This window comes from Rhinopithecus roxellana, chromosome 13, assembly GCF_007565055.1.
Source record: "Rhinopithecus roxellana isolate Shanxi Qingling chromosome 13, ASM756505v1, whole genome shotgun sequence".
Classification (NCBI taxonomy): Eukaryota; Metazoa; Chordata; class Mammalia; order Primates; family Cercopithecidae; genus Rhinopithecus; species Rhinopithecus roxellana.
In genome coordinates, this window is record NC_044561.1 from 43,751,487 (window position 1) to 43,779,250 (window position 27,764).

The following is a 27,764-nucleotide window of genomic DNA, read 5'->3' on the forward strand; positions in this document are numbered from 1 at the left end:
AATGTCGTTAAAATACCCTTTCCTTTAGCTCCTCCCTCCTGTCTTCATTATTCATCTCCTGTAGCCAAAAATAAGCCTTCACTCACTGTTGCGTCTCAGGAATGTGTGAGTGTTTTCTGAGGTGTGGACGTGTGCGTGATCTGCGATGCACTTTGGCCTCTAACCCAAACATCCTTCCAAGGCTGGGAATTTTTTTTTCCCGTATGTGAAAAAAACATCTTTCCTCTTCAAACCATCTGTAAAAAGAGGCTGTTATTTAGGAAAGGATGAGGGAACTCTTGCATTTGAAATGTACTTTAGATTTGCTGTTGGGTAATATTTTTTTTAAAGTTACTTTCTAAGAGGAAACTCGTGTAAAAAAGCAAGACATGAACCTGCAGGGAATTAGGCTGACGAGTGAAGAAAGCCAATTTCAAAAAACTAGGCGCTGTATGATTCCTGTATCTAAACATAATATTTCTGAAATAAAACAATTTAGAAATAGAGGAAAGATTAGTGATGCCAGGGCTCCGGGCTGCGGCTGTAAAATCGCCACAGGAGGGGCCAGGTGGGGGTGGGTACGAGAAGCTACACAGATGATTACATTGTGTAAACCTAATACATGCAAAGCAAGACGAGTAAAACAGGGCAAAACTCAATAAGATCGGTGACTGTATCAAAGTCAATATCCTAGCTATGAGGCCGCAGTTTTTTTTGATAAAGTTTTGCAAAGTGATAGCACTGGGGGAAACTGGGCAAAGTGAATGATTTCTTACAACGGCATGTGACTCTGCAATTAAGGGGGAAAAAAGCAAAGAAAAGCAGGGCAGCTGATGAGCACGTCGAGGCCCTTCTCACGGCCTGAGCACCCAGGGGAGAGCGCAGTGACCCGGCGCGTCTATTCATCTGTCCGCAGTCACCCGGCGCTGGCAGGGAAGTGGGCGGGGCAGAGGGGCGGGGCGATCGACGGAAGTGACGTAACGGGGCGGGGCGCGCACCTGGGCACCTGGGCGGCCGCGGCGGCGTTGGCTAGAAGCGCGGGATGGAGGGCGACGGCGGGACCCCGTGGGCCCTGGGGCTGCTGCGCACCTTCGACGCGGGCGAGTTCACAGGCTGGGAGAAGGTGGGTTCGGGCGGCTTCGGGCAGGTGTACAAGGTGCGCCATGTCCACTGGAAAACCTGGCTCGCCATCAAGTGCTCGCCCAGCCTGCACGTCGACGACAGGTGAGCGGCCCGGGCGGGGCGCTGGGGCGGGCGAGGCCGGAGCCGGGGTCGGGGTGTCCGGTCCCAGAGTCCTGCCTCTCTCTCCCGAACTCACCCCCGGAGCAGCTTAGGGGGGTAAACCAATTGCCGGCGAGTCCGCGGGACTCCGGCAGTGACCACTCGGCCTGTCCCGGCAGGAAGGGCGCGGGGGCTTTGGCGAGCCCGGGCGCGATCGCGCCCATCGGGGCCGGGTCAGGCGGCTCCTCTGGGGCTCCTCGGGGGCCGCGTCTGCCCGGACGTCCGAAGGCGCCCAGTCGTGCTTCCTGACACTCCCCGAGTGGCCCCGGTTTTTTGGGGTCTCCAGCTTGCCTTGCGCCTCGGACCCGTGCCCTTGGGAGGCGCGTCCGGCCCGCCCGGGACCTCCTGGGGAGCTGCGGTCTACGCAGGGCTTAGAAAAATTGCCGTGTGGGCCTCTGGGCTTTGTGAGTGGAGTTAGCCTTCGTTCGACTGACTTAGTAATTTACGTTGGAACACAAATTGGTGTAAGACAGTAATTATTTCGGTCGGAAGCTTCGGCTTGGCTCGGGCGAGGTTTCCCGGGCGCCCTGCGCTTGCGCGTTGGAACTCCAGGGCTCGGACCTGGCAGTGGGGTCCGGCATGGGGTCCGGCATAGGGTCTGGGGTGTTGATCCGTCCACCCAGCCCCTTCTCGCCGCACACTCTCGTTTTAGCTGACTTAATTTCGAGACCGAACCTCTGGGGAAGGGCCTTGCGTTAATGCTCTGTGGCCGTGCCATGGGGTCCCTCCTGCAACCCATTTTCTCTGTCCAAAAGTCAGAATGAAACCTGTCTGTACCTAGTACCTAGCAGGAGTGTTCAAGGTAACAAAGACGAATGGGAAGGACGCAGAGCCGCCCCTCTTAAATTCGGTGGGTCGATTGTCGTCTGTGCATAATTTGAGAGGTAGGGAGAATGTTCTTGAACAGCACCTCTTTGTTGTTGTAGATTTCACTGTTTACAGTTGATTTTGATGGTTTATATGTAAGGCTTAATTTAGCACATTTAAATTACTTATCCTTTAATGAAGCTTACATTCTACATAGAAGCTATGCTTGTATTTTACCTAGAGATTCCCTAGACACATACACTCAGAAGCGGCTACTTTTAAAAATACCATTTAGCCTTTGCTGCCTGGCAGACCTGGTTTCGAATGTTTGGCTGATTGAGAGATGGGCCCGCTAAACCCCAGCTTTTCTGCAGAATCGTTGTGATGCTTGTGTCTGGGGTGGCAGCGCGCGTGCTGCAGCCCCATGTCGTGGCTATGACGCCTCTGTAGATGAGAGACCCGTCCTCTCCCTTTGCGTTTTTGTCTTTGGCTAGGAGACTACACAGCAGAGCTATTGGTGGCTTTTTGCTGTAACCTTCAAATGCAGTGTTTCTTGGAAACATCAACAGAGTGTCATCCAGTCACCACTAGTTCAAAGGTGAGATGCTGGCCCAGGCTGTGCACTTTTTCTCCCCTGCCCCAGATCCTGGGAACTTCTCAGGCCAGGAGGGGTGCTGTGGTTATTTTGATGAAATCCAAACCACTTTGAGTACCAGCCAGTGGTTAGGTTCAGAAAGGGAACCCTCTCCATAGGGGCATGCATTTTCTCTCTTGGGGATGTGTGTCTGATGCAGTCTTCTAGTTGCAGCGAGCTTTAATCATCAGCGAAAATTTTAACACCACTTTCTTGTATTGGAAGAGCAAAGTAAACAAGCACCTCCCCAGACTGACTCACCAGCTCACATCCTTAGGATCTTCTGTTATTTCTAGCGACCAGTCCTTTATATCTTGGGTGGCCTAGTTGGAGGGAGGCTTTCTACACTTGAGGCGGATCACTTAGGATATTGCATAGCTTGGTTGAAAAGTGTTTTGTACTTTAACTGGAAGCCTTTCCTGCCCTGCCCAAAGCAGACAGGTGGTGGCATGTCAGGTGGCTAGGTCGAGGTCAGCATCGCCTAGCAGGAAGCATTTCACCTGCTGTGCTCTGCTGGGCCTGGTAGAGCAGGTTGGGGCTTTGCCGTGTGCAGCAGTGGCTGATCTTTCTGAGAAGATGGTCAAACCCCGGCTGTTTGCGAAGTTGATTCCTTTAGGTTAATTATTAACTGTATTCGGCTTGAGGTTCTTGTTAGGAATGTACATCAGTCCCTCTGTGCTCCAGGAGCTGGTTGCATTGCCGTCTCACAAGGTTGCACCTAGGCCTTAAGGTAGTTGCTGTGTCATGTGCCCTGCCAAATTTCTCAGTGTTTTTCTGACGAGCTGCCTCCCACCCCAGCCCCTCATATTTGCAAGATGTTCCCTGAATTGGGAGATAGGATTTTCCTGGGGTCTTTGTGTGCAGCCCCCAGCCCTGTACCCCTTCTGCCTAAGTCTTGCTTCTCTTCTCGGAGGGACAGCCCCTCTCACCCCTGCCACATGGGTCTGAGCCTTTTCCAGGCTGCCTGGGGTCAATTATGGTCCTCTCCACTTGTTGCATAAGAGCCACCACAGGTACAGGTGCAGGTGAGGCTGATTTTCACTGGCCAAGGCTGCTTGCCTCTCAAGGTGATCTGGGGTCTCCTGGTTCCCTGCAGCTCCCCTGGGCCCAGCCTTTAGCTACCCCTTGGCCACAGCACCTGCCCAGGACTTCTTTGATTAGCAGGCTGCGTCAGGCCATGTGAGCATGCTTTTCTATGCAAGAAAGGTCGGGGGGCTGCCTAGCCCCTAGACACTTGGCAGGGCTCCCAGGAGCTCCCAGGGCTCCTGGTAGTTCATAGGTGATACCCCATTGATCTGAGGTTCCCTTCATCATGGGGCTTGGTGCCTCGGAGGGTCCTGTGGGGTGGCTTTGGAGAGACAGCTGGCCTCCCTGGCTGACCCTCATTGTGGGGGGTCACAGGGCCTAGGGTGGGGTGTAGGGATGGGTGCTGTGTACAGTTTGGAGAGAATAAAGTGATCCCAAAGGCCCCGTTCTTCCCGTGCCAGCCCCCAGCGAAGGGGATGCTCAGAAAAAGCCAGTGCCAGCGACGGCTGGGAGCCACTCCTGCTCCTGCCGCATTCAGCCCTGGCTGGTCGGGGCGAGCCTGAGCAAACCCCAGGTTTGTAACAACAGAGCTGAGAGTTGAACAAGCCCATTTCTTGTCAGTTTTAAAAATAGCCGTGTGGGAACCCCTCGGAGGCTCCCTGGGAACATAATTGGATTTGTGTGCAGAAGGCCTCACTGAGCGGCATCAGCTAACAGATGATGAAACACATTTTCCGGCTGCGTTTTCCCGAAGGTAGTACCTAGGTTTCTCTTTAGGAGCTCTTTGTTACCTGAGCGGTCTCACCGCCTCCCCCACCTCCCCGCTTCTCACTTTTCCCTTCATTTACTGCTTCTCCACTTGCACAAGACCACGTCCCAGGGCTGTTCTTTCCCCCTTTCCAGGTTGCGTGCTTCCAGGGGAAACCGCAGCTGGCCTGTTCCACAGGTCTTTGGGATTTCTGAGCCTGGAGAAGAACCCTGGGACTTCTTTAGGAAGTTCCTTTTAGAAATGGTTGGTGTGATGATATTTCTCGTATTTCTTGCTACTCCAGTGCCCTCCCTGGGAGGGGGAAATACACTTTGGCTAGCCCTAAATGAGGAGAAACCCGAATTCATGTAAGTGCTACTCATCATATCTTTAAAAAGTTGAACCACAAGTTAATCCTAATTAATGCCCAGAGATTTTTCATGTGGAACCCAAAACAGGGCCCAGGGGACTGTGGGGTGGGGGCTTTCCTCGTTCCTGCGCGGAAGCAGAATTAGCAATGCTTTCCTCAGCAGCGAAGGAGAGGGGAACAGGGCGCCACCCCCTCCGAACTGTGCCTAAGCCTATCAGCGCTTGGAGCGAGGCACAGTTTTTAGGTTGTGTTTTAATTAACACCGGCGAGAGGGGGTTCTGGTCAACCCAGAAACGCTGACCTCACCGTCCACAGTAAGAAATGCGATTTGGAGACAGTGCGAATGTGACTATGTGATGTTCCGCGCTCCCTGGCCGCCACCCCAGCACCTAGGCTGGATTCGGCATCTTTCCACGTCTTAAAATAATGATAATAATAAATCTGCAGTTCCTTTTGTGTGGTCATCACAATAAGCCAGAAACACTGCTTAGAAGAAAAAATGTATTAAAAAAATTAGTGCCATTGCTAAAAAGCAATTGGTGGGTTCTTTCTGTGCTCAGAGTACCTGAGCACTTCGTAACCTCCCCCCCTCGGAGGAGCCTCTTCCTGCGGCTTGCGAGGAGGCCCTTTCAGGCTTATTGAATGGCAAATGCCGCCGGGCGACACCTGACCCCAGAAGGGCTGGCGCTTCCTAAACCACTGGAGTTTCCCAGATGGCGCCTAGGGAGCACCTGAAGAGAGGCTGGAAGGAGGGGTTGTGTGGGTTTTGGCCCAGCGGTTACTGGATGGTAAACAGTATGGAAAGTTTCTGAGGATATGCTGGTGCTTCTGAACGAAATCCATGCTGGTAGGCAAGAGCCGCTCCACCTCCACTCCTGGGCCTCAGATCTTCCACGGGGCGGTCCCGGGACCCCCTTCCTCAGCTGGAATCCTGCCTACCCCAAGCCAGTGTGGATCATGCTGTCACAGAGAAGACACTTTTGTCCACGGAAACAATGACTTTTTTTTTCCAGGACAGCTGATTTTCCTCGTGGAAAATGCGTGGCCCGTGGAAGGGGGACGTCGTGCTCGGCTCCCTTCAGGCAGTTGTGCAAAGATGGGGTGGACTCCGTTAGGAGGTTCCAGCAGGGACCCGCTTTTGGGAGCCAACAGCAGCAGTGGCCCTTTTCTGTTTGTTAGTTGTTTCTTTTAAAGGAAAGTAAATGGGGTCTCTGTTCTGCAGATAGGGCCTGGGGCAGGAAGAGTCGAGTACTTGCTGAACTCGGTGCGCTGGGGAGGGGTGTGCTCTGCCGCCAGCCCGTAGCTGTGAGAGTTGCTAAGGAGCTCGCTCCGCAATCAGAAGTCACCTGGGTTTTACGTAGTAAGCCCTTTGGGCAAATAGAAGAAAACACTATTTGCGGAGTGGCTCAGAGCTTCCACTTAAGAAGCTACTCAGCCTTCCTTGGATTGACTGTTCTCAGAATACATGTTTGTTATCAGTCAGCTTTGGCTTAGAGAGTTCACACTCAGAATGTCTACTAAATGTAGAAAAATGACCCTTGTAAATGGCCCGCCTCTAAACACCTGAATTGTCATTTCCTCAAAACCCTCCGGCGAGGAGGGTGTGCCTCACACGGTTGCACAGTGGATGTGGGTCTGAGTCCTATGTAAGGACTTTGGCCCGCGCCCCCGGGCAGTGTCTGGAGGAGGGAGGCCGCACTGGTAGGGGAGGGGCGGCAAGCTGGCCACATTTGAGCAATCGGAAACAGGCAAATCATAACTCTGATTCTTAACAAGACAGAAGCAGCAGCTGGTACCACGTCCCAGTCCGACAGTTTGGAAGTTAGCGGCTGCTGCTGGGCTGGAAGTTGTGCTTGTATTCCTTTAAATAACAAATGAGGGCCCCAGCCAAGCCAACCAGTGTTCCCGGAGGAGGAGAAAGGCCAAAGGCCGGGAGCTGAGAGGTGTCATTTTCCTTCTTTGGTGACCGGTTTCATTTTAGCTGATGCTTGACATTGGCATCAGGCCCTTTTCCTTTTTTCCCAATGCTCATTGAGACTGGGAACTGGGTTGAGAGTCCCCCCATCCCGTGATGGGTCCCAGAGCCTGGCCCACACCGGTGGCTGCAGAGAGAGGGATTTCCCCTGGAGGGAGGGAGCAGCCGACGGTATGCTGGTGATGGGGCAGCTTTCAGCTCAGCCCAGGGACCCCCACAGGCCAGCACTGCACACTGGTGGGCATCTTGTTTGCCATTGCCACTGGTCATTTAACCAGAGTGCTAGGAAAAGCAGGCCATGCTACCCTCTGTTTTGTCTCATAATTTCACATTCATTCCTGATACTTGCTTCCCTTGTTCCCAAGGCCAGTGGGATTCTTTGCTCCTTGAGTGTATTCAGACACACTCTTGACCTGCCCACCCCGCACACCCCCCAGCTGCTTCTCCTGGGGTGCTCCCATGTCCACCATGGGGGGCTGCCTCGCGACCCCTCGTACAGCTCCAGAGAGGTCCTGTAAGCCTTTCTCCTCCACATGCAGTCAGTGGACCCGTCCTACAGATTCTTCCTACGGAGTGTGTGTGCTCTGCTGGCTTCCCCTCTGCTCTGCCAAGCCCAAGGGGGTCCATAGTGACCCCTCTGCTTTGCTGGCCTCCCGGGTGCCCCTGGACTCTGTGCAGGTCTCAGCCTTCCCGACTCTCTCAGGGGCCTTTTCCTACGCTGACTTCTGACTTTGGGTCTCCCTTGATTCTCCATAGCTCCCTGGACCTTCCTTTCAAGAGGCTTAGATATTTCAACCACACCTCTCTTTTGGGGGTTATTCTCCATCTTCTCCCTTAGAGGGTACATGTAAACACCGTGAAGACAGGAAAGGGACCTCCTGTCCTTAGTTCTGACATATAGTGGATTCCACCGAGCACTTACCAGTACACAGAACTGCTTAAAATAAAGGTCAGGTGAGTGCTGGGAGTAGTGAAGTGGTGATTCTGGACAGTAGTAGTTTGTTGGCTGAAAATGCACTCACTTGGTTTACATCGGGGTTATTAAACTTGGCACCACTGGCATTTGGGGCTGAGTAATTCTTAGCCTTGGGGCTGTCTTCTGCATTGTAGCATGTTTGGTAGATCCTTCAGTTTTGACAACCAGAATCTTTCCAGACATTGCACAGTGTTTCTTGGGGGGTGAATTTTCCTCGAATTGAGAACCAGTGCGCTATGCCCTGAGACGCAGAGCCCTAGCTGCAGGGCTCACATTGTGGGGGGCGGGCAGAGTGAGATCTCCAAGCCTTTGGTACCTATCCCATGCATGGGAATTTCCACAGCAAGAGCTAAACAGTAGGATCCACGGGTTCCTGCTGGCTTTTCCTGCGGGGAAAGTGTTTTCACTACCGTGAGGGAAGCCTGGGAGGGGCTGAATCTCACAGGGGAGGTCAGATCATTAAGAAATGGATGCGTTCTGTTGGCACTGTTTTGGATTCTCCAGCAGGCGAGGAAATGAGAGCCACTGAGTGATTTCCCAGCACCTGCTCCAGGGTTTGTCACTGGGAGGAGCAGGCCTGTGTCCAAGCTCCAGAAGCGCCCCCTGCTGTGGCAGCAGAGACTGGGCTATAGGCAGGGACTTGGGCTGGACTCTGGATTCTGGGGGAATTACCTGAGGGCCACCCCAGCCAGCTGCCTTGGTGGCCTGTGTGTAGACATGGAGCTGCTGGGTTTCCTGCTCTAGGAGGTCAGATCTCTCCAAGTGTGGTTCTGAACGTTTCCTTTAGGGAGCTTATTATTATATTATTAGAAAGCAGATTGGCCGGGGACAGTGACTCATACCTGTAATCCCAGCACTTTGGGAGCTGAGGCAGGCGAATCACTTGAGTCCAGGAGTTCAAGACCAGCCTGGCCAAGATAGCAAAACCCCATTTCTACTAAAAATACAAAAAATTAGCTGAATGTGGCATACCTGTAATCCCAGCTACTCTGGAGGCTGAGGCATGAGAATCACTTGAACCCAGGAGGTGGAGGTTGCAGTGAGCCAGGATGATGCCACTGCACTCCAGTCTGGGCAACAGAGCGAGACTCTGTTTCAAAAAAGAAAAAAAAAAAAGCAGATTTTCCAGCCCCAACCTGGAACACATTCTCAAGGAGCGAGGCCTGGGAACCAGCATTCCAGCCAGCTTCCTGGGTGCTTTCTACCATGTCTGTGTTTGGGACTGCTGACCTAGATCCTCCATGGCGAGCGTGCATCTTCAGATTCAGCCTCTTACCCTGAACGCATTCTGAGACTTTTGACCCATGACACTAATACAGACCATTGCACTGGGATTCCAGTCTGTGAAAACACAAGCTGCACCAGGGAAGTGACCTTAGACCAGAGGTTGGCAAACTTTCTCCACAATGGGCTAGAGAGGCAACATTTTAGGCTTTGCAGGCCGCAGGGCCTCTGTCGCAAGGACTCCTCTCCCCTTTGAAGTGCAAAAGCAGCCACAGCCAGTATTTTAAATGAATGGGTGAGACTTTCTTCCAGTAAAAGTTTATACAAACAAGGTGGCAGGCTGTGGGCAACTATTTGGCAGTTTCTCAAAATGTTACACGTAGAATGTGACCAAGCAATTCTGCTCCTAGGTATATATCCAAAATAATTGAAAGCCAGGTCTCCAGGCGTTTGTCCCCCAGTGTGTGCAGCTGTACAGCATTATCCACAAGAGTCAAAAGGTGGAAATGGCCTGCACCCACGAACAGATGAACAAAACGCAGTACATTTCATGCAGCGGAATATTATTCAGCCATGAAAAGGAAGTTTTCATATATGTTACAGCGTGAATAAACCCTGAAAACATGCTTAATGAAGCAAGCCAGACACAGAAGGGCAAATTTTATGTGCTTGCACATGTATGAATTTGCCTAGAATGTAGAAAAGAGGTTACTGAGGATGGGGGTGAGGGAAGGAGTTACTGGTTAATGGGTGCAGACTTTTTGTTGAGGATGATGGAAAAGTTTTGGGTATAGATAGTAGTGATGGTTGTACCCTATTGTGAATGTGTGTAATGTCAGGGAATTGTACACCTGTGAATGGCTAAAATAATTAATACTATGTTATGTCTATTTTACTACATTTTATCTCCCTATATATGTGTGTGTATATATATATGTATGTGTATTGTGTGTGTGTGTGTGTGTGTGTGTATATATATATATATATATATAAAATTAGAATTTCCCTTCTCCTCACTTCTGATAACCCTGTGTTGCACAGGTATATTTCAGCAGCCTCAGGACTGAGATTTTGGAAAGCCCTGTGTTAGTGATATGACAGTAAAGTGTGCCCCGTGTGTGTGCACTTGAGGCATTTGCTCAGCCCTCTGGAGCCAGTCGTCTTCTGGCCAGGTTGCTGTTCTGTGTTTGTGGCTGAGTGATCACTGCGTGTTCTTCATGCCTTTGAACTTTTTCAGGGAGCGCATGGAGCTTTTGGAAGAAGCCAAGAAGATGGAGATGGCCAAGTTTCGCTACATCCTGCCTGTGTACGGCATCTGCCGCGAACCTGTCGGCCTGGTCATGGAGTACATGGAGACGGGCTCCCTGGAAAAGCTGCTGGCCTCAGAGCCATTGCCGTGGGATCTCCGGTTCCGCATCATCCACGAGACAGCGGTGGGCATGAACTTCCTGCACTGCATGGCTCCGCCACTCCTGCACCTGGACCTCAAGCCCGCGAACATCCTGCTGGATGCCCACTACCACATCAAGGTGGGGAGCCGCACGGTGCCTGAGGGAGCTGGGCGGGGGGGGCTGTGTCTTGGGGAGCAGGGCATCAAGGGGTGAAGCCCTGAGGTCAGGACACTGGCGGAAGAGGAGGTGGTTCTTCTTGGAGGAAAGAACTTGAAACCAAGGACTTTTGCAGCATGAGGACTCCAGGAGTCTAAGCTTGTCCTGGTCGGTATGAAAACCACACGCTGTGTAGCTGGAGGGTGGGCTTGGTGAACACGGGGGCTGTTCCCCCAAATCCTGGCATATGACTCATTCCGGAAAAAGATTGCAGGTTTGTGGGTTTTGGTCTTACGAAATCAGGTTAGAAACCAGCCCGTGGGCCAGGTGGGTCCTTGCGAGACCTCAGGCTCTGCAACAAAGGGACGCGTTTCCCTCAGTGTTTTCAGGAGCTCAGGGTGGTGGGAATGTGGGGGTCCTCTGCAGTGGGGTCCTCAAAGTGCTGTGGAAACAGGCTGTGAGGAGGGTCTCGTTGCCTCTGTCTGCCTCTGCGTAGAGTGTGGAGGAGCAGCGTGCTGTATTAGTGCAAGGCCTGGGAGCTGGAGCTTGCTTTTGTTTTGCTGATTGGTTTTTGAAACACAGAAAAGTAAGAGGGATAATATAACTGAAAACCAGCATTGCTGCTGGGCCTTGGCAGGTGTTAGCATCATCACCTTTGCATCAGGTTTTGCATTTGTATCTCCTTTGCATTTGTATCTCCTTTGATGGCCTTCATGGCTAGGGTTGTACTGTCGTTGACATGTGGTGGTTACACCTGGCACACTGTAGTTTTTCCCCACGGGGTGATGTTCACATGCTCTTGGGAGGCCCAGGGTAATATGCTGGTCCACACAACACTGGTGTCTGCCCTGGGAGTGAGAAGGAGCCGAGAGCCATGGCCCGGATCCATGTAATTCATGCAGGGAACAAGCAGAGGAGTCCCTGTCTGGCTTGGCTGCGCTACTATTCCTGGTGGCACAGCACTTCCAGGCCTCTCTGATGGCCTGACCATTAATTAGGATAGACCTGAATTCAGGGCCCGGCCCTGCCCCTGAGCTCTTGGGGGGGATGGGAGTGGTGGCCCATGTGGCATGTGCACAGCCGCTCCCTGTGCCCAGACTCTGTGGCCGAGTGTATCTCGCGTGCCTTGCTCAGCCAGGGCGGCGGTGAGGAGGTCAATTTTTCACTTTGGGCGGTAATTATAAGTTGTCTCTTGGGTAGGTGTTGCCCAGTAATAAGATTTCAGCGAGAAGATGAAGCACTGTCCTGCTAAGTGAAGTAGGAAGTTGAGATAATGGAGACAAAAATCAAATGACTGGGCTTGAATGGGCTCTAGGGTGGCTTCCCGCATCTGCTCATGTTCTGGGACCCCTGGGATTCCCGTTTCCTGTGACGGGCAGGGCTGGGCTTCACATGCGGACCCTCCATTCCCGCCAACATTTATGGGCTTGTTTCTAGGTAGCTCCAGCTCTGGGGCCCTAATGACTGGTAAGGTCTGCTGAGCAACATGCACTAAATACCAGAAAGGGCATGCCAGAGGCTTCACCTGTGGGAGCTGCCCCCATCCTCAGAGCAGAGGTGCAGAGTGGACGGTGGCCTCTGGTTCTCGCTGAGTCTCGGCTCAGAGTGAGTCAGTTAGCAGCCAGGATCGTCCAGCTGTAAGTCGTGGAGCGGAGACCTTGATTTCCACCTGGCCTGCCACTGTGCTTGACGTGAAAGAAACCAAATGACCACTGCACGTAGTGGTCACTTGGGGGCAGAGCATGGGACTTGTAGGCAGGGCTTGGAGGCAGCCCTGTGGGAGGGGATGGGAGTGCTACTGGGGCTGGGCCTTCATACAGGGTCGGGCTTTTCTGCCCTCAGGAGTCGGGGGCAGGCAGCCGCAGAGCGTTTAGGTGAAGGAAATAGCCTGAGAGACGCAGGGAGAGCTCTGGGCTTTTCTTGCAGGGATAGCAGGCAGCAGGGCTTCCCTGTCTTTCAGGATGGCTGCAGCAGACAGCTACTGCCTGGAACTGCTTTCTCAGGGAGGCTGCTGTTGAGGAAGTGACGGACATCTCTGCCTGGCACCCCTGGGACATCTTAGGGCTCTGTGTACCCTGACAGGCCGCAGGAAAGATTGCTTTTGTGTGACATCCTTCTTAATCAGGCATGTTAGTCACCATCAAGAAGCCCAAAAACAAACAGAAAAATGTATTTACACGACATACTTATTTTTTCTTAGAAATAGCTACTGGTGTGTGTAGAGGGCAGCAGGGAGAGTGTTGGGGTTCTAAGAGTCAGCACCGTTGTTCCTGAAGATAAAGTGTGGAAGCTTTGCATGGACTGGCCATTGGGCTTCTGGGCAGTCCTCAGTAGACAGTTATTCAATGCAGGAAAACTTTAATCTAGAATTCTGAAATTAGATCTTAAGTCGCCATTCCAGTCCTGCCATTTGCCTCTGAGATGGGCTGCCTCGGTCCCCAGGGCTTCATTCAAACTAAAAATACCACAGCAACTGTCTGCTTCACAAAGTATATATATATAAATAGTATATAAAGTAATAGTATCAACTTACTACTTGATATTATTCAACATTAAATATACTAAATACCAATATTAAGATATTAGTTGGAATCAATTTCAAGTTAAAAATGACATAACTTGGTTTAAAATCTCAGGCTGCATTTATATGACCAGTTAGCCCAGAACAGACGCTTTTCAAAGGGTCACACGTGGGTTGCGTTCTGCTGTGTCTTTCTTTTAAAGGCAGCAAAGCCCCGGCAGGGCCACTTTCTTAGTCTTGACAGCTGGACCTTGAAGTTGAAGGACCCTGTGCCTGGGGGCAGCTGTGAGCCCTCAGCTCTTAGAGATGCAGAGATGCAGAGTTGGGTGCTGATGATAGTGTTTGTAAGTGTGGAGGCATTTGCTGGTCAGAGTGGATGCCACAGTGGCTCGCTGTTAAGGACACGGGGCAAGGGGCAGCTTGGGTGGGAACATGAGGAAGGGCGGAGGGGAAATGCAGCTGGCCCAGGGTCTGAGATGTAGAGAGGGAGGAGAACACAGAGAGTCAGCAACCCTCCCAGAATTCTCAATTCCGAGCTTGCATTTTGTTGCCAGAGGTTTTGCAGAGAATTTCTGCTTATTTTCTTTTCACCAAGTATAGTCTGGAGTGGCTGGCTGTATCTGACACAGACAGCGAGGCGGAGAAAAGGCTGCAGGGCTGGGGAAGCACCAGGCTGGGATCTCTGTGCCCCAGTCCCTCTCATTTTTTTCTTTTCGTCTTTCTTTTTTTTTTCCTAATGATCCGAGATGTCATTTAATTTTCACAGCAAAGCTACAGGATGGGTACTGCTGTTGCCTCCTTTTATGAAAAAGGAAACAGACACAGAGAGGCCAATTGTCCAGGACTAAAGAGCTACTGACTTGTACAGGCAAGATTAGAATAGTGAGTCTGATCCTTAACTAACCAGTGAGAGGATGATACTTTTTTCCTACATTCAACCATACAGGGGGATGAAGGAATTGCCTAGAAAGTGTGTGATGCTTTCTTTATTATTGTATTTTATTTTACTTTTCGTTCCGGGATACATGTCAGGACGTGCCGGTTTGTTACATAGGTATATATGTGCCATGGTGGTTTGCTGCACCCATCAGCGATCTAGGTTATCATCTAGGTTTGAAGCCCCACATGCATTAGGTGTTTGTCCTAATGCTCTCCCTCCCCTCTTCGCCTACGCACCGACAGGGCCCGGCGTGTGATGTTCCCTCCCTCTGTCCGTGTGTTCTCATTGTCCAACCCATTTCTGAATGTGAAGGCTTTCAAGCCGCCGATCACTGTTGAACTGAAACTTCCTGTACTCTTGAGCTTATCTGGAGAGTTAGGACACGTTGTGTCCCAGTGTCCAGCTGCCGCTGGGGTTTGCACAATCGGGTGATGGCGTTCCTCTGGGGAGCTGATGCTTTCCCTGGGGTGCAGAGTGTGGCTCTCAAGGCGGTGCAGGCCTGAAGGCCCTGGGAGAAACGGAAGTGGGAGGACATGAGAGCCGCTGGAGTCGGGGCCTTATCCTGGTGCTCCTAGCTGCAGACGAGGAGGGCCAGTCCCTGCTCACAGGCCTTTCCCCCACCTCCCTGCAGATGTGCTCAGGATCCCTGGAAGCCCGAGTCATGGGTCATAAATTCTCCCTGCTGTTTGGTGCTGATGACAGCAGCCCTGTTGGCTCACCACATGGGCACGGCCAGCCCAGAATTAAGGCCTGACTCAGCCTCATTTCCTGTCACTCCATGGGTGTGTTGGAGAGGAGCTCAAGAGTTAATGAAAAGGGTTTTTAAAAAATATCCATATGCCTTGAAGGAGAGTTGAGGGCGGCACTCCCCCTGGATCAAGAGTCCTATTAATGCTAATGACTTGTGGCTTCATCCCACACACGGTTTTCAGCAGCTTCAGAGGGAACTGAGTTACACTGGAGAGGGGAGGACAGTGGCAGGAAAGGGGATGCCCCCGAGAGAGGTCAGGCCGGGGGTCTGTGAAGTCTCCCCAGTGAGCTCCAAGGTCACCTTTGCCTGAAGGAGACCTGAGACCTGCCTCCCCCGAATGCGGACACTGAGGGCATTCCTGGAGGAGCTGGTGGCTGGTGCTCCTTGGGGCCCGGGCCCTGCCAGCAGAGGTGTTTATCAGACCTTTGCTTGAACACGTGTGTTTGAAGCAGCCAGCCAGTGTCTGATCACAAAACACTCCAGATGGACGGGGCTGCGAGGCGTGTGTGTTGTTTGCTTTAAAGTTTAAGCTTCTGAAGGTATGTTCCCCTTTAAAGGACTTGCAGCCACTTGCCCGCCAGCCTCCCCAGCTGGCAGGTTGCATAACCAGCTGCCCGGCTTCCCGAGCAGCAGACCTGATCTTCACATGTGTCTCTCTTTACCTGAACCCTCTAAGGCCGGCTTTTTTCCCTTTATGCCGGCTCAGCTGGCTGTCAACCACAATGGCAAACACGATGCCTTGCAGAAGGTGGGTTCTAATTCTTCCTGAGTTCTGTCTCAGAGAACTCCTTCCTTACAGTACGATTCTTTAACCTGCCCATCAAATGTGCTGCTCCTAATGCCTCCAGGCTTGCTTCTGCCCCAGAATCTGTCTTCCTCCCTGCCTGGGGCAGGGCTACCTGGAGAGGCACAGACATGGTTCTCAGGGGCTCTTAGAAAGCTCTCACCCACCCTCAGATTGCAGAGGGCAGCTTTTGATACAGCATCATAAAATGTCACTGTTGAAGGCTAATTAGCCCTGCTCTGATGGCTGTGTTGCAGATTTCTGATTTTGGGCTGGCCAAGTGCAACGGGCTGTCCCACTCGCATGACCTCAGCATGGATGGCCTGTTTGGCACGATTGCCTACCTCCCTCCAGAGCGCATCAGGGAGAAGAGCCGGCTCTTCGACACCAAGCACGATGTATACAGGTGTGTGTGACATGCCACCCCCCATCCCCTATGGGTGCCAGGGGCTCTGAACCTCAATGCTCCATGCCCTGAGCTGCAGCTTTCAGAAAGGCCTCTTACTGCCAGTCAGAAATGGGGTTCGGGCCAGGTGCGGTGACTCACACCTGTAATCCCAGCACTGCGGGAGGCCGAGGCGGGAGGATCGCTTGAGTCCAGGAGTTTGAGATCAGCCTGGCCAACATGGTGAAACCTCATCTCTACAAAAAATACAAAAATTAACCCAGCATGGTGGCGTGCACCTATAGTCCCTGCTACTGGGGACTGAGGTGGGAGGATTGCTTGAGCCCAGGAGGTAGAGATTGCAGTGAGCGTGATTGCACCACTGCATTCCAGCCTGGGCAATAGAGCGAGACCCTGTCTAAAAAAAAAAAAAATAAGCAAACAGAAAGGGGGCTAAGTCCACATGAAACGGGTGGGTGCTTGTAGAGTTCAGGGATTTCTTTGCTATGAGTGTTGCTGGCCAAGGAGGAAGAATGTTCCTGGGTCCACGTTCGAGCCAGGCTGACAGCTCTGCCCTGTCAGAGCCTTGGCGATTTCATGACCCGTGGGCTTTATGGCTTGTCTGTTGGAAGAACCTGCTGCTTTCAGTGGTCTGGGTGTCTGTACGTATGTGTGTTTGTACTTCCCGAAATTCACTCTGATTTTGTGAGGTGAGCAGCTCATCTTCTTCATGGCACTTCACCTTTGTTGGTCAGAGATCACTCCCCAAGTCACCTGGTCCCTTCCTTTTTCAAATTGTAAAGGTCTTAATCACACAGACTTCTTAGAGAAGAAAAGTGGGCGGGAGCATGTGAGCAGGCACTAAGCCTCCCATTGTGTCTCTTATCCTCCAGCACTGTGACTCTGATCTAGCATTTGAGCTCTGCCTTTTGGTCATTGCCACCAGCAGCAGCCCAGGCTGACTGGTTTGACAGTAGCCATTGTGCATGTGCTTAGCCGGGGGTTTAAGCTGAGAGTTGCCTGGAAGTGTCACTTTGGAGACTAGTCACAGCTTGTAGAGTTAGGGGAGAGTTAAGATCCTTTCCATTTATTTTAGAGTTTGGAGTTTCAGCTTTTGAACCTGCTGTTTGAACTAATTTTTGATAGTAAATTCGGTGTCTATAAACAGCCACTCTCACCAACTCAGTGCTTCCTGGAGGCTCAGTTTTTGGACTTCTGTTTTTCTTTTCTTCTTCTTTTTTTTTTTTTTTAATCAATTTAGGCACCTTTTTTGGTGTATCCAGAGTAATGTACATGAACCTATCCTTCATATATCTATATATTTCTAAGCAGCCCCCGAAAAAGGCTTTGGGGCATTTGGCTGTGTTGCCTCCTGTGTTTTCTGTGTGGTTTCTTTAACAGCCCTCTGACAATGAAATGTCAGCAAGCCTCAGTTAGGAACGCTGAAATCTCAGCAAGCCTAAGTTAGGAACCAGAATCCATGTTTTCAGAGAATAAAATCATTGTTGGGGGAGGGGGACATGGGATTTGCCCATCATTCATTCATCCATTTCTTCAGTAAATGCCTGCACAGGTGCTCTGTGCCCGGTGCTTGCGAGGAGATGACAGTGAGGCACACAGGTGCTGTTCCCCAGGAGCTCATGCCCCATGTAGTGTGGCACCCTCTCTGGGAGTCCCTCAAGCTGCCTGAAGATTTGTAGCCCAGTTGACGAAGTTACTTGAGTCTGTCTGACATCTGAGCTGTCAACATGCTGGGCTTCACTATAGAGAGTTTTCTCTTTTTAAAAACAGGAGAAATATCTCAGTGTCGTGGCTCTGTCTTTGGAAGGCTTCAGAACAGGTATCTTCATGCCTCTTGCTGTGCACGAGTGCTTTCGGCTTTGAGTCTCTGGCTGTGAGATGCTAACGTGCCTGGTTTCTCTTCCAGCTTTGCCATCGTCATCTGGGGCGTGCTCACACAGAAGAAGCCATTTGCAGGTGAGTGGAGGTGTAATGTGCTTGTCTTTCCTGGAATAATGGAATAATTGTCCTTTATCCTAAAACAGAGCCCGTGACCCGCGCCGCCGCAGGTGCTGCTCTGTGGTGTAATTTGCACACAGGAAAAGGCACAGATCTGAAGGGGCCTGTTCAATGGAATGTTTGTAGGTGCCAGCTAGTTTTCTTTGGGGTTTTTTTGGTAGTAAAATATATATAACATAAAATTGGTCATGTTAGCCACTTAAAGTGTTTAATTGAGTGACATTAACTACATTGGCAGTGTTGAACAAGCGTCACCACTGTCTAATTCCAGAACATTTTCATCATGCCAGAAGGCCAAACCCATGGCCATTCCGCAGTCCCTCTCCCTTCCTCCTGCCCAAGCCCCAGCAACCACTCATCTGCTTTCTGTCTCCATGAGTTTGCCTGTGCTGGTATTTCCAACTAATTCTTTTTTATTTACTTAAAAAAATAATAATAAAATACACATAACAAAACTTAGCATGTTGACTGTGTGAAGCGTACAGTTCAGGAGTGTTACGTGTGCTCACGTGCTTGCACAGCCAACATCCACAGCCATTCAGTGTCATGGATTTGCATGCAGAAGCAGCAGCGCCCCTGCCCAGCCTGAGAGCTGTGCTGTTTCCTTCCCCAGCCAGGCAGCGACCGTTCCGAACACCATTCTCAAAGTTGTCACACCTTGACTTACTTATCATAAAAATCTAGGACTTTTTAGCTTTGCTGGACAGATTCCCTTTTCCTCTAAAGGCATTTCTGGGCTACTAATGATACTTTGTGGTGTGACCGAAAATGTCTCAAAATGAAGATGAGAGTCAAGGCCTACCCCCTCTTGTTAGCTGGGGCTCAGACTAGGAGCTGATATATGGGAAAGGTGCTGGGGCGAGAAGAGATCTTCCCAGCATCGCAAGGTCAAGTATCTTGGCAGCTTTGAAAGAATGCCAATAGAAAGCACGGAACGCGTTCTGCCAGGCCTCTGCCGGCCGGTGTCTGGCTGTGTTGCCTGACCGCCTGTCGCCTTTCTTGCCTTCTGTACGTTCTCCTGCACAGTGGCCTATGGCCCAAATGCTTGTGAAATGTGGCGGTGTCTGATAGATGAGGGGGTCTGATAGATGTGACACCCGAGGCTAGGCACAGGGGACAGATCAAGGCTCAAGTCCCTGTGCTTTATTGCTGAATATGCCTAGTGTTCCATTGTTGGAATGCTAAGCATGTGGGAATTATTCATATCCTACTGCTCAAGGTCATCGTCAAGGTCTGATTTTTCAAATGCAAAAAGTTGCAGCCTCAGGCATAAACGGGTTAATAGATGGGGGGGGGTTCCAGGTGCAAGAGAACAAGGCCTCTCCCCAGCTTTTCCAGTCTGCGTTTGGCAGCAGGACATATTCCAGGTGTTTACTTCAGTTCACTTTCGTTTTATTTAGAAGAGCTGTTGGTTTTGGAAGTCTGAATAATCATGGAAATAGCCTGTTAAATACTTAAGGTATTTATTGCACAAGATTTAATGGGAAAGTGGAGCAAAACATCGTATGGAATCCTGGCAGCTGTGGGTGATTCTCGGCGGATTTTCCACACCTGCTGGGGCACACGGCCTCTCCAAAGAGCTGCCATTCCATGGGCTGGCGTGTTTGTATCTGGAGGGCGGAGAGGGCTGTTGGGAACAAGAAGCTTGGAGTCCACCTTGAGGGTTCCAGGCTACGCAGAAAAAAGAACTTGGCCCACTGGAAGTCACCCTGAGCCCTTCTTCCCAGTCAGGGTGGAAGTTGTGGCCATAATAATAATAATAGTATGCCAGAGCCCGTGCATGCTAGTGAAGGCAGTCAGAAAGGACAGGCGCGGCCCCACATGGTGAACTGAAGGGAAAGAGCCCTCCCACACTCCCCAGCCCTGATGCAGCTACAGGGGAGGCCAGCTGGGGACCTGAGCTTGGGACTGGAGTTGGAACTGAGGAAGACTTCTTCGCCATTGTAGAGAGAGTTGGGTCTCTGTGGATGCAGTACGCTGTGGCTCCTCCATGGTGCGTGAACCTCATTCCCTTTGCTGGCTTGGGCTGTTGATGGAATGAGCCTCATAAGATATTATTCTCCTTTGAACCTCATCCTCCTTTGGGTGGGATGCCGAGAAAGATCTGCTCTGTGACCAAACACACTCCATCTGGTAGATCAGAACCCAAGGAAAGAGGTCGATTTCAAAACCAGGAAACTAGAGAGCACGGTGCCCCGTGAGGATGAGGGTTACAGGAAGCTCTGGCTGTGAAACGGGAGGGGAAGCCGTCTCCCTGGGATGGTGTGGGGATGGTCCCACCGTGGTCCCCGGCAAGTGTGTCATTTCCTCCCAAGAGTGAGATGCTGCCACCCAGCCCTGCAGAGCCCCTGACTCGCATCCTTCCCTTGGCAGATGAGAAGAACATCCTGCACATCATGGTGAAGGTGGTGAAAGGTCACCGCCCCGAGCTGCCACCCGTGTGCAGAGCCCGGCCGCGCGCCTGCAGCCACCTGATACGCCTCATGCAGCGGTGCTGGCAGGGGGATCCGCGAGTTCGGCCCACCTTCCAAGGTGAGTTTCCCAGGGTCTCCCCGGCACGGTCTGTGGGTGTCACAGGAGATAGTGGCGACGGACAGGACAGGGTCAGGGACCAGGCCTGGGTGAGAAACGAGGCGTGTAACAGGTGGGCCGAAATGAGCCCTGCACAGATAGGTTGGCCCCAGCACCTGCCTGTGGCCTCTGGTACTCAAGGCTCGGCCACAGCAGCTGGAACTGAGTCGCTTCCAACGATCCATCCCCTGCTCCCCGCCAGGAACTGGACTTGCTGCCCAGAGGAGTCTGTATGGGAGCCTGAAGTTCAGGTGCAGCCGAGCTCTTCCCGGGGACTCACCTGGCTGGTGGCTGGAGGTGTTGCCCTTGGGGAGTTGACTTCCTGGGACAGATGTGTCTCTGGCATAGGAAAGTCACCCTGATGAGATGGAAACTGCTGCATTTAAAGCTTACAGCAGGAAATGGGATGGGGAGCTCATCCGCCAGGTGCTGGCAGCTCTGCTCCCTGCAACTGGCAGGTGGGGCTTCCCCGGGGAAGGCTTCTGCTTTGAGTCTGGTGAGGCCTGCAAATGATTGCAGGGGGGCCTGGGTTTGGCCAGCAAATCGCCCATGTAGGGCCCCTGGGCTTGCCTGGCGAGCTCAGCCTGGGCCGAGGCATGTGAGAAATCCCCCAGCTTGTGGAGGCCCCGCCCACGTTTAAATGGAAGGCTTGTGTACGCAGAAGTCATCATCCGAGTGACATGTCCCCTTTCTTCCCCACAAGAAATTACTTCTGAAACCGAGGACCTGTGTGAAAAGCCTGATGATGAAGTGAAAGAAGCCACTCACGACCTGGACGTGAAAAGCCCCCCAGAGCCCAGGAGCGAGGTAATGGGCCCTTCCCACAGGGGTCTTTTGTCTCCTTGGCTTCCAGGCAGGGTTTCCAACCCTCTTCCTCTCTGCAGACTCCTCCGCCGCCCGGACCACTCTCCCGCTCTTCTGAGCCCATCCCGCACCCAACTCCGTTAGAAGTGTAGGTCCCACGGGGGCTCAGGTCCACCTGCCCGGCTGCATCCCCGCCCCACCTCCTGTCTGTGATTCTGCATGAGTAGTGTAAGGGCTTCCCTGACACTAAATAGCCACTCATTGGATGTGCGTGGAACCACGGGGATCTGAAGGCCCAGCCCCAGACGGGGAGGGAGAGCTGGTGTCTGGTTTGGGGATCCAGTCCCTTTATAGCTGCTCATAAATGGTCTGTACTCTGATGAGTGCCACCTAGGTGATTTCAAATGTGATAAGAAGTTCCAAGTGCCAGGGCTGGCTAAATACCCTTTCAGGTAATGAGACTGGAGCAGACCTGTGAGGCAGAGCTAAGTGAGCTTTATAATGTGTTATCTGGTGTTGGGCAGTTGATCCCAGCCTGTTGGTGTGAGCTCAGGAGATCAGGAAACATGTAGGGTGTGCCCACTGTCTCAACATAAAGTGCATGCATGCCAGTGAGTCTGGGAGCAAAGGTGCCTGGGGGTTGCTAGTGAAGAGGCAGACCTGGGCCCTGATAAGGGAAAGAAGGCAACCAACATGTGGGGGTGGCTTGGTACACCCAGCAACAGTGTGGGACATCGAGCCGTCCCACAAAGGTGGGGATTTGGGACAAACAGGTGTGCCTAAGGGAAGAAACGTGAAATCCTGTCAGATTCCACTCACCCACCAGAAACCTGCTGCCCCTGCAGTCCGTGAAGCGAGACCCTTTATAAGGTGTCATTGGTGTGTGTCAGATTGGATCATCCCTCGTCCTTGTAGCCGGGCCCTTCCCCCTTCCCTGGTCCCCACACAACCCCCAGGCCAGCCCCAGGTGGTTCCGCGGGGAGGTCGCAGTTGTAGCCACGGGTGGGAATCCTGCCCAGTTCTTGTCTATCCTCTGGTTTCCTGCCAATGCTGGCCTGTGCTGAGCAGCTGTGTCCCGCCACGCATGCTTCACAATGTCAATCTGCAGCTTGACATTGCCTGCCTTTTGTCTGGGTGACTGACGCTGTGTGCAGTGCTACTGAGCAGATGGCATCCAGAGCTGCATGAGGCTGGATTTTGCACTTTATGAAGTCGATCTTTCCTTAAAATGTTTCTGTGCTGGGTGGAGCCAGCACAAGTCTTTATAGCTCCAAGTCTTTGAGCTCCCTGGTGCTGTGCGGGTGCGGCGTCTGAGCTCCCTGGCGCGGTGAGGACCGACGTGGCGTCTGAGCTCCCTGGCACTGTGCGGCTGCGGAGTCTGAGCTCCCTGGTGCTGTGCGGACCGACGTGGTGTCTGAGCACACGGGTGCTGTGCGGACTCGGCGTCTGAGCTCCCTAGTGCTGTGCGGAGGCGGGGTCTGAGCTGGGGGACCGATAGGGTTCAGTCCTTTCTTCCCCCACCTCCCTCCCATGACCCACCTTGCTCTTCCATGTTTGTGTCATGGGCGGGCCATGCGGGGTATGGCAGGGTCTTCACCCACCCCCTCTTCTGCCTCTTCGCAGGTGGTGCCTGTGTCTGCCAGGCTCAAGCGGGCCTCCGCCCCCACCTTCGATAACGACTACAGCCTCTCCGAGCTGCTCTCACAGCTGGACTCTGGAGTTTCCCAGGCTGTCGAGGGCCCGGAGGAGCTCAGCCGCAGCTCCTCTGAGTCCAAGCTGCCGTCGTCCGGCAGTGGGAAGAGGCTCTCGGGGGTGTCCTCGGTGGACTCCGCCTTCTCTTCCAGAGGATCACTGTCGCTGTCCTTTGAGCGGGAGCCTTCGACCAGCGGTAAGTGGGGACGCCTCTTTGTGTCCCAAGAGATGCTGGGCTCGGCGGGACAGTTGACTGGACTCAGTGAGCAGCTAAACGGAATCAAGGGGAAGTTTCTCCACCCAGCAATACTTCTTCTTTGTGTTCTCTCTGTCTGAAGTAATTAATTTTGGGTGTTGGGCATTTGGCTCCATCCTGTGTCACTTAGCATATGTGGGGAACAGGCCACATCACCAGTCCATGCAACAGTCTTGCCTGTGCCAGTGCCATGGGTAGAGGCTGAGCTCTGGACTACAGATGGGAAACCCCATCCAGTGCAGTGAGCCCGGCGAGGAGCTGAGCCCCACTCCCTGGCAGGCCTCCTGTCTCCAGGATGGCAGTCCCACACCCTCTGCTCAGATGCTGTTGGGTACACACCCATGCCTTCGCATATGTGGGCTCCCCATTCATGGTAGTCCAGGGCTTGTAATGTGTTGGTTATCCTTGGAGGTTTTAACACCAGGCCACCTGTGCAAACCCCCTGTTAGGGAGGAGCACTTCTCACTTAGCTGATCTTATCTTTTTGTGTTAATTTTCATGGCTTTTGTTTTTGGAAGGTAGCTTTTTTTCCGATCCCTGCCCCAGGGTGCTGGGCCTGGTGGTCATTCTGGCTTCCTCTTTGCCGGCTGCAGGGGTAAGATGTGGTCCTGCCCTATTCCTGAAGGGGCTGCAGCTCTGATGGAAAATACAGGGATTTACACTCAGGGCTACAGCCACGGGGGCTGAGGGCCAAGGCTGTGATCTTGCGGGGAAGGAGAAGTTGGTTTTTCCTGGTGGATTGGTACATCCTCTTGGAGGCAAAGACTTTTCCTGGATCTTACAGACCTCCTGGGATTTTTAGATTAGAATATTGGGGGCAAAAGAGGGTGTCTTGGGTTAAGGAAATGCTATATAGACACAGTGGGGAAGACCTGGTGTGACGGCAGATAAGCAGTAGGTGATAGGGTTGAGGAAGAGAATCAGGGCCGAGTCTAAGACTGGGCAGAAAGACATACCACCATCTCCCATGGAGAAGTACATTCTAGAACATTCTCTTTGGGTCTAATACTCTGAAATGATATATCGTCTTCATGCTCGAGAGCGGATTCCTTTACTGGCTCTACTCGGAACACCAGTGTTCAAACACCAAGTCTGACTGGGAGGGTTCCGTTTTCTTAACACCTTAGCAGCACCACCTTCCAAGTCCCCATGTGTTTCACATGAGGGTGGAGGAGAGTCTCATTTCAGGGACTCAGAATTCCAGGCACTACAGTAGGATTTTTGTGGTAAATGCAACTTTTCATCCTGAGTGCTGGACTAACATCTTCCTGAAACAAGAGGCTCAGTCTCTTCAGGATTATCATAGCAAACTTCCCTCTTGACCTCCCCAGGTCAGGAGGTGCCACTTCGAGGTGGGGCAGGAGCTGCAGCAGCCCCTTCCAGCTCTGGGCACCAGCTCTGCAGGCTGCTAGGCCTGGGGTGTCCGTGGATGGCAGGTGCCAAGGCTTCCAAGCAAAGGGGGCTCCAGCCTGGTCTTTTGGTCTGTGCCCTTTTTCCTTTCTTTAATGAAGGAATGTTTGCAGTCACTGCCATCTCTAAGCACCAAGGGGGTTCAGCACCCCGCAGGACAACAAGAGTGGGTTTTATTCTGCAGACCAACTAACGAGCACCTGGAAGACATTCGCCAGCCTGCCCCGGGGCCCCCACTAGGACTGACCTTAATCAGGAGGCACAGATAATGCTTAAACATGGTCAGGTGTCCAGCAAACAGCCTGGAGGCCTTGGCACTCCTCCACCTGAGCGTCACAGCCAGGTTCCCAGAGACGCTGCGTCCCTGGACGTGCAGCCACGCTCTGACGCTTGCCTCTCCTCTCCTTGCAGATCTGGGCACCACAGACGTCCAGAAGAAGAAGCTCATGGATGCCATCGTGTCTGGGGACACCAGCAAGCTGATGAAGATCCTGCAGCCACAGGATGTGGACCTGGCGCTGGACGGTGGCGCCAGCCTGCTGCACCTGGCGGTGGAGGCCGGGCAAGAGGAGTGTGTCAAGTGGCTGCTGCTCAACAATGCCAACCCCAATCTGACTAACCGGAGGGGCTCCACTCCGCTGCACATGGCTGTGGAGAGGAAGGTGCGGGGCGTCGTGGAGCTCCTGCTGGCACGGAAGATCAGTGTCAACGCCAAGGACGAGGACCAGTGGACGGCCCTCCACTTTGCAGCCCAGAACGGGGACGAGTCTAGCACGCGGCTGCTGCTGGAGAAGAATGCCTCGGTCAACGAGGTTGATTTTGAGGGCCGGACGCCCATGCACGTGGCCTGCCAGCATGGGCAGGAGAATATCGTGCGCATCCTGCTGCGCCGAGGTGTGGACGTGAGCCTGCAGGGCAAGGACGCCTGGCTGCCGCTGCACTATGCCGCCTGGCAGGGCCACCTCCCCATCGTCAAGCTGCTGGCCAAGCAGCCGGGGGTGAGTGTGAACGCCCAGACACTGGATGGGAGGACGCCCCTGCACCTGGCTGCACAGCGCGGGCACTACCGCGTGGCCCGCATCCTCATCGACCTGTGCTCTGACGTCAATGTCTGCAGCCTGCTGGCACAGACACCCCTGCACGTGGCCGCGGAGACGGGGCACACGAGCACTGCCAGGCTGCTTCTGCATCGGGGCGCCGGCAAGGAGGCCGTGACCTCCGATGGCTACACTGCTCTGCACCTGGCTGCCCGCAACGGACACCTGGCCACTGTCAAGCTGCTCGTCGAGGAGAAGGCCGATGTGCTGGCCCGGGGACCCCTGAACCAGACGGCGCTGCACCTGGCTGCTGCCCACGGGCACTCGGAGGTGGTGGAGGAGTTGGTCAGCACCGACGTCATTGACCTGTTTGACGAGCAGGGGCTCAGCGCATTGCACCTGGCCGCCCAGGGCCGGCATGCACAGACAGTGGAGACTCTGCTCAGGCATGGGGCCCACATCAACCTGCAGAGCCTCAAGTTCCAGGGCGGCCATGGCCCCGCCGCCACCCTCCTGCGGCGAAGCAAGACCTAACTGGCTGCCTATGGAGACCAGGGGTCCATGTGGGGCTCTTGTCCTGTCCTCTCTTCCTCATGGGGATGGAACAATCCTGCGTGGGGCCCTGTTGTGGCTTGCCTAAACATTGACCAAGCGGAGGTGACATGGTGCCGTCAGGAGGTGGCTGCTGCTGACCGGAGTGTCCCCTCCAGGCGAAGCTGGCTCAGGTGCACGTGCCCGCTCCATCACCGATCTAGGCACCCGCTGTCTGAAAGGACCGTAGGTCAGAATCATTTCGTTGTGCTCCTAATGGGCTGCTGAGGCTGGTCTCTCAGTGATGAAGCCCCAGGCAAGGAAGCATCCACTCTCTCCTGGGGCGAGCCATCTTGGGTCGCTGGAGCTCACCAGTCTTGAGGGAAGAGGTGCAGGAGAAACTGTGTTTTTTATCTTTATACACAGCAGTGGGCAGAGAGGCCTGTCTTAAAGTTTTCATGGAATTGTTTTATAAAATATCTTAAGAGATGAATGCCTTATCAGCTGCTGTTTGAAACCTGTTAAAAATGTTCATAACATTGGATAGTCTAGTCTGTAAATGATGACTAAGTAGTGGGGTTGGCTTTGAAAACAATGTTTTATGCAACAAGGAGTGAATGGTAGCAGCCAGCATTATGGGACGTGTGTGTGGCCAGCTCTTAACCATTCCAGTCTGTTACTTTGGTGAGTCCTTGTAGACAACCACACACACACGTGCTCACATGGTACTAGCTGCTGTTCATTTCTCATTGTCTAAGATGTTTTGGGAACTCTAGAGCCACAGGCGTAAGAGTCATTAAAAAATTCTCCGTTTGTAACCTCAGTCCTGGGGACTGAGGCGAGCCCCGTCAGGTCACTGGAGTGCACCAGTCTTGGGGGAAGAGGTGCAGGAGAAACTGTGTTTTTTATCTTCATAGACAGTATGAAGATAGAACTATGTAGTATTACCTAGACATGGACAGTATTACCTAGGTAGATGCACTGCTCATCTGCACCCTTTCCAGCTTTCATTTTTGGTAGGTGATTTGGGATAAGGATAGTGTTTTGGGGTTACAGGGGGAGGGTTTCTGACCTGCTTTGCAGACGTGCATCCGCACCTCAGCAGTTTGGGGTGTGGCCCCAGGGCGGTTATTGGATGTAAAAGATGCGGCCCATCTAGTCTCGTAACTTAACTATCACCTGTGTCCCATAGGGTGCCTTCCTAATAGTGTTATTAGAATAAGTTTGTTGCAGAACGTGACCCTGTGTGCAAACATGTACCGTGGCCTGGTATATGATAGAGATTGATATTAATGTACCATGTATGTTAATGTGAATCTGTGGGCAGGATACTTGTCCATGACAGGAAATATCCAAGCTGTTAAAACTGGCTATGTTTTAATATGCCTCATTTTGCCTTTACTATGTTATGCTACTATTGTGTGGACTGCATGAGGGACGAAAAGTTCCATTTGGTGTCAATAAAGCAAAGTACTTGCCTGCTTTTTTGAAGCTGG

At 52.6% G+C, this 27,764-nt stretch overlaps 1 protein-coding gene across 3 annotated transcripts; it reads left to right on the forward strand.

Moving 5' to 3' along the window:
* The first annotated feature begins 940 nt into the window (after positions 1–940).
* RIPK4 (receptor interacting serine/threonine kinase 4) lies at positions 941–27,764 on the forward strand. Of its 3 annotated transcripts, XM_010363479.2 has the most exons (9): positions 941–1,203; positions 10,258–10,549; positions 15,821–15,969; positions 17,740–17,788; positions 17,876–17,925; positions 20,341–20,499; positions 21,242–21,345; positions 22,966–23,230; positions 25,112–27,763. In XM_010363479.2, the coding sequence occupies exons 2-9, from the start codon at positions 10,530–10,532 to the stop codon at positions 26,269–26,271; spliced, it is 1,956 nt and encodes a 651-aa protein (XP_010361781.2). In that variant the 5' UTR covers positions 941–1,203; positions 10,258–10,529; the 3' UTR covers positions 26,272–27,763. The 3 variants fall into 3 exon arrangements, with proteins under 3 accessions (XP_010361781.2, XP_010361780.2, XP_030771596.1); XM_010363478.2 differs by lacking the exon at positions 17,740–17,788 and having other exon boundaries at positions 25,112–27,764; XM_030915736.1 differs by lacking the exon at positions 17,740–17,788 and having other exon boundaries at positions 998–1,102.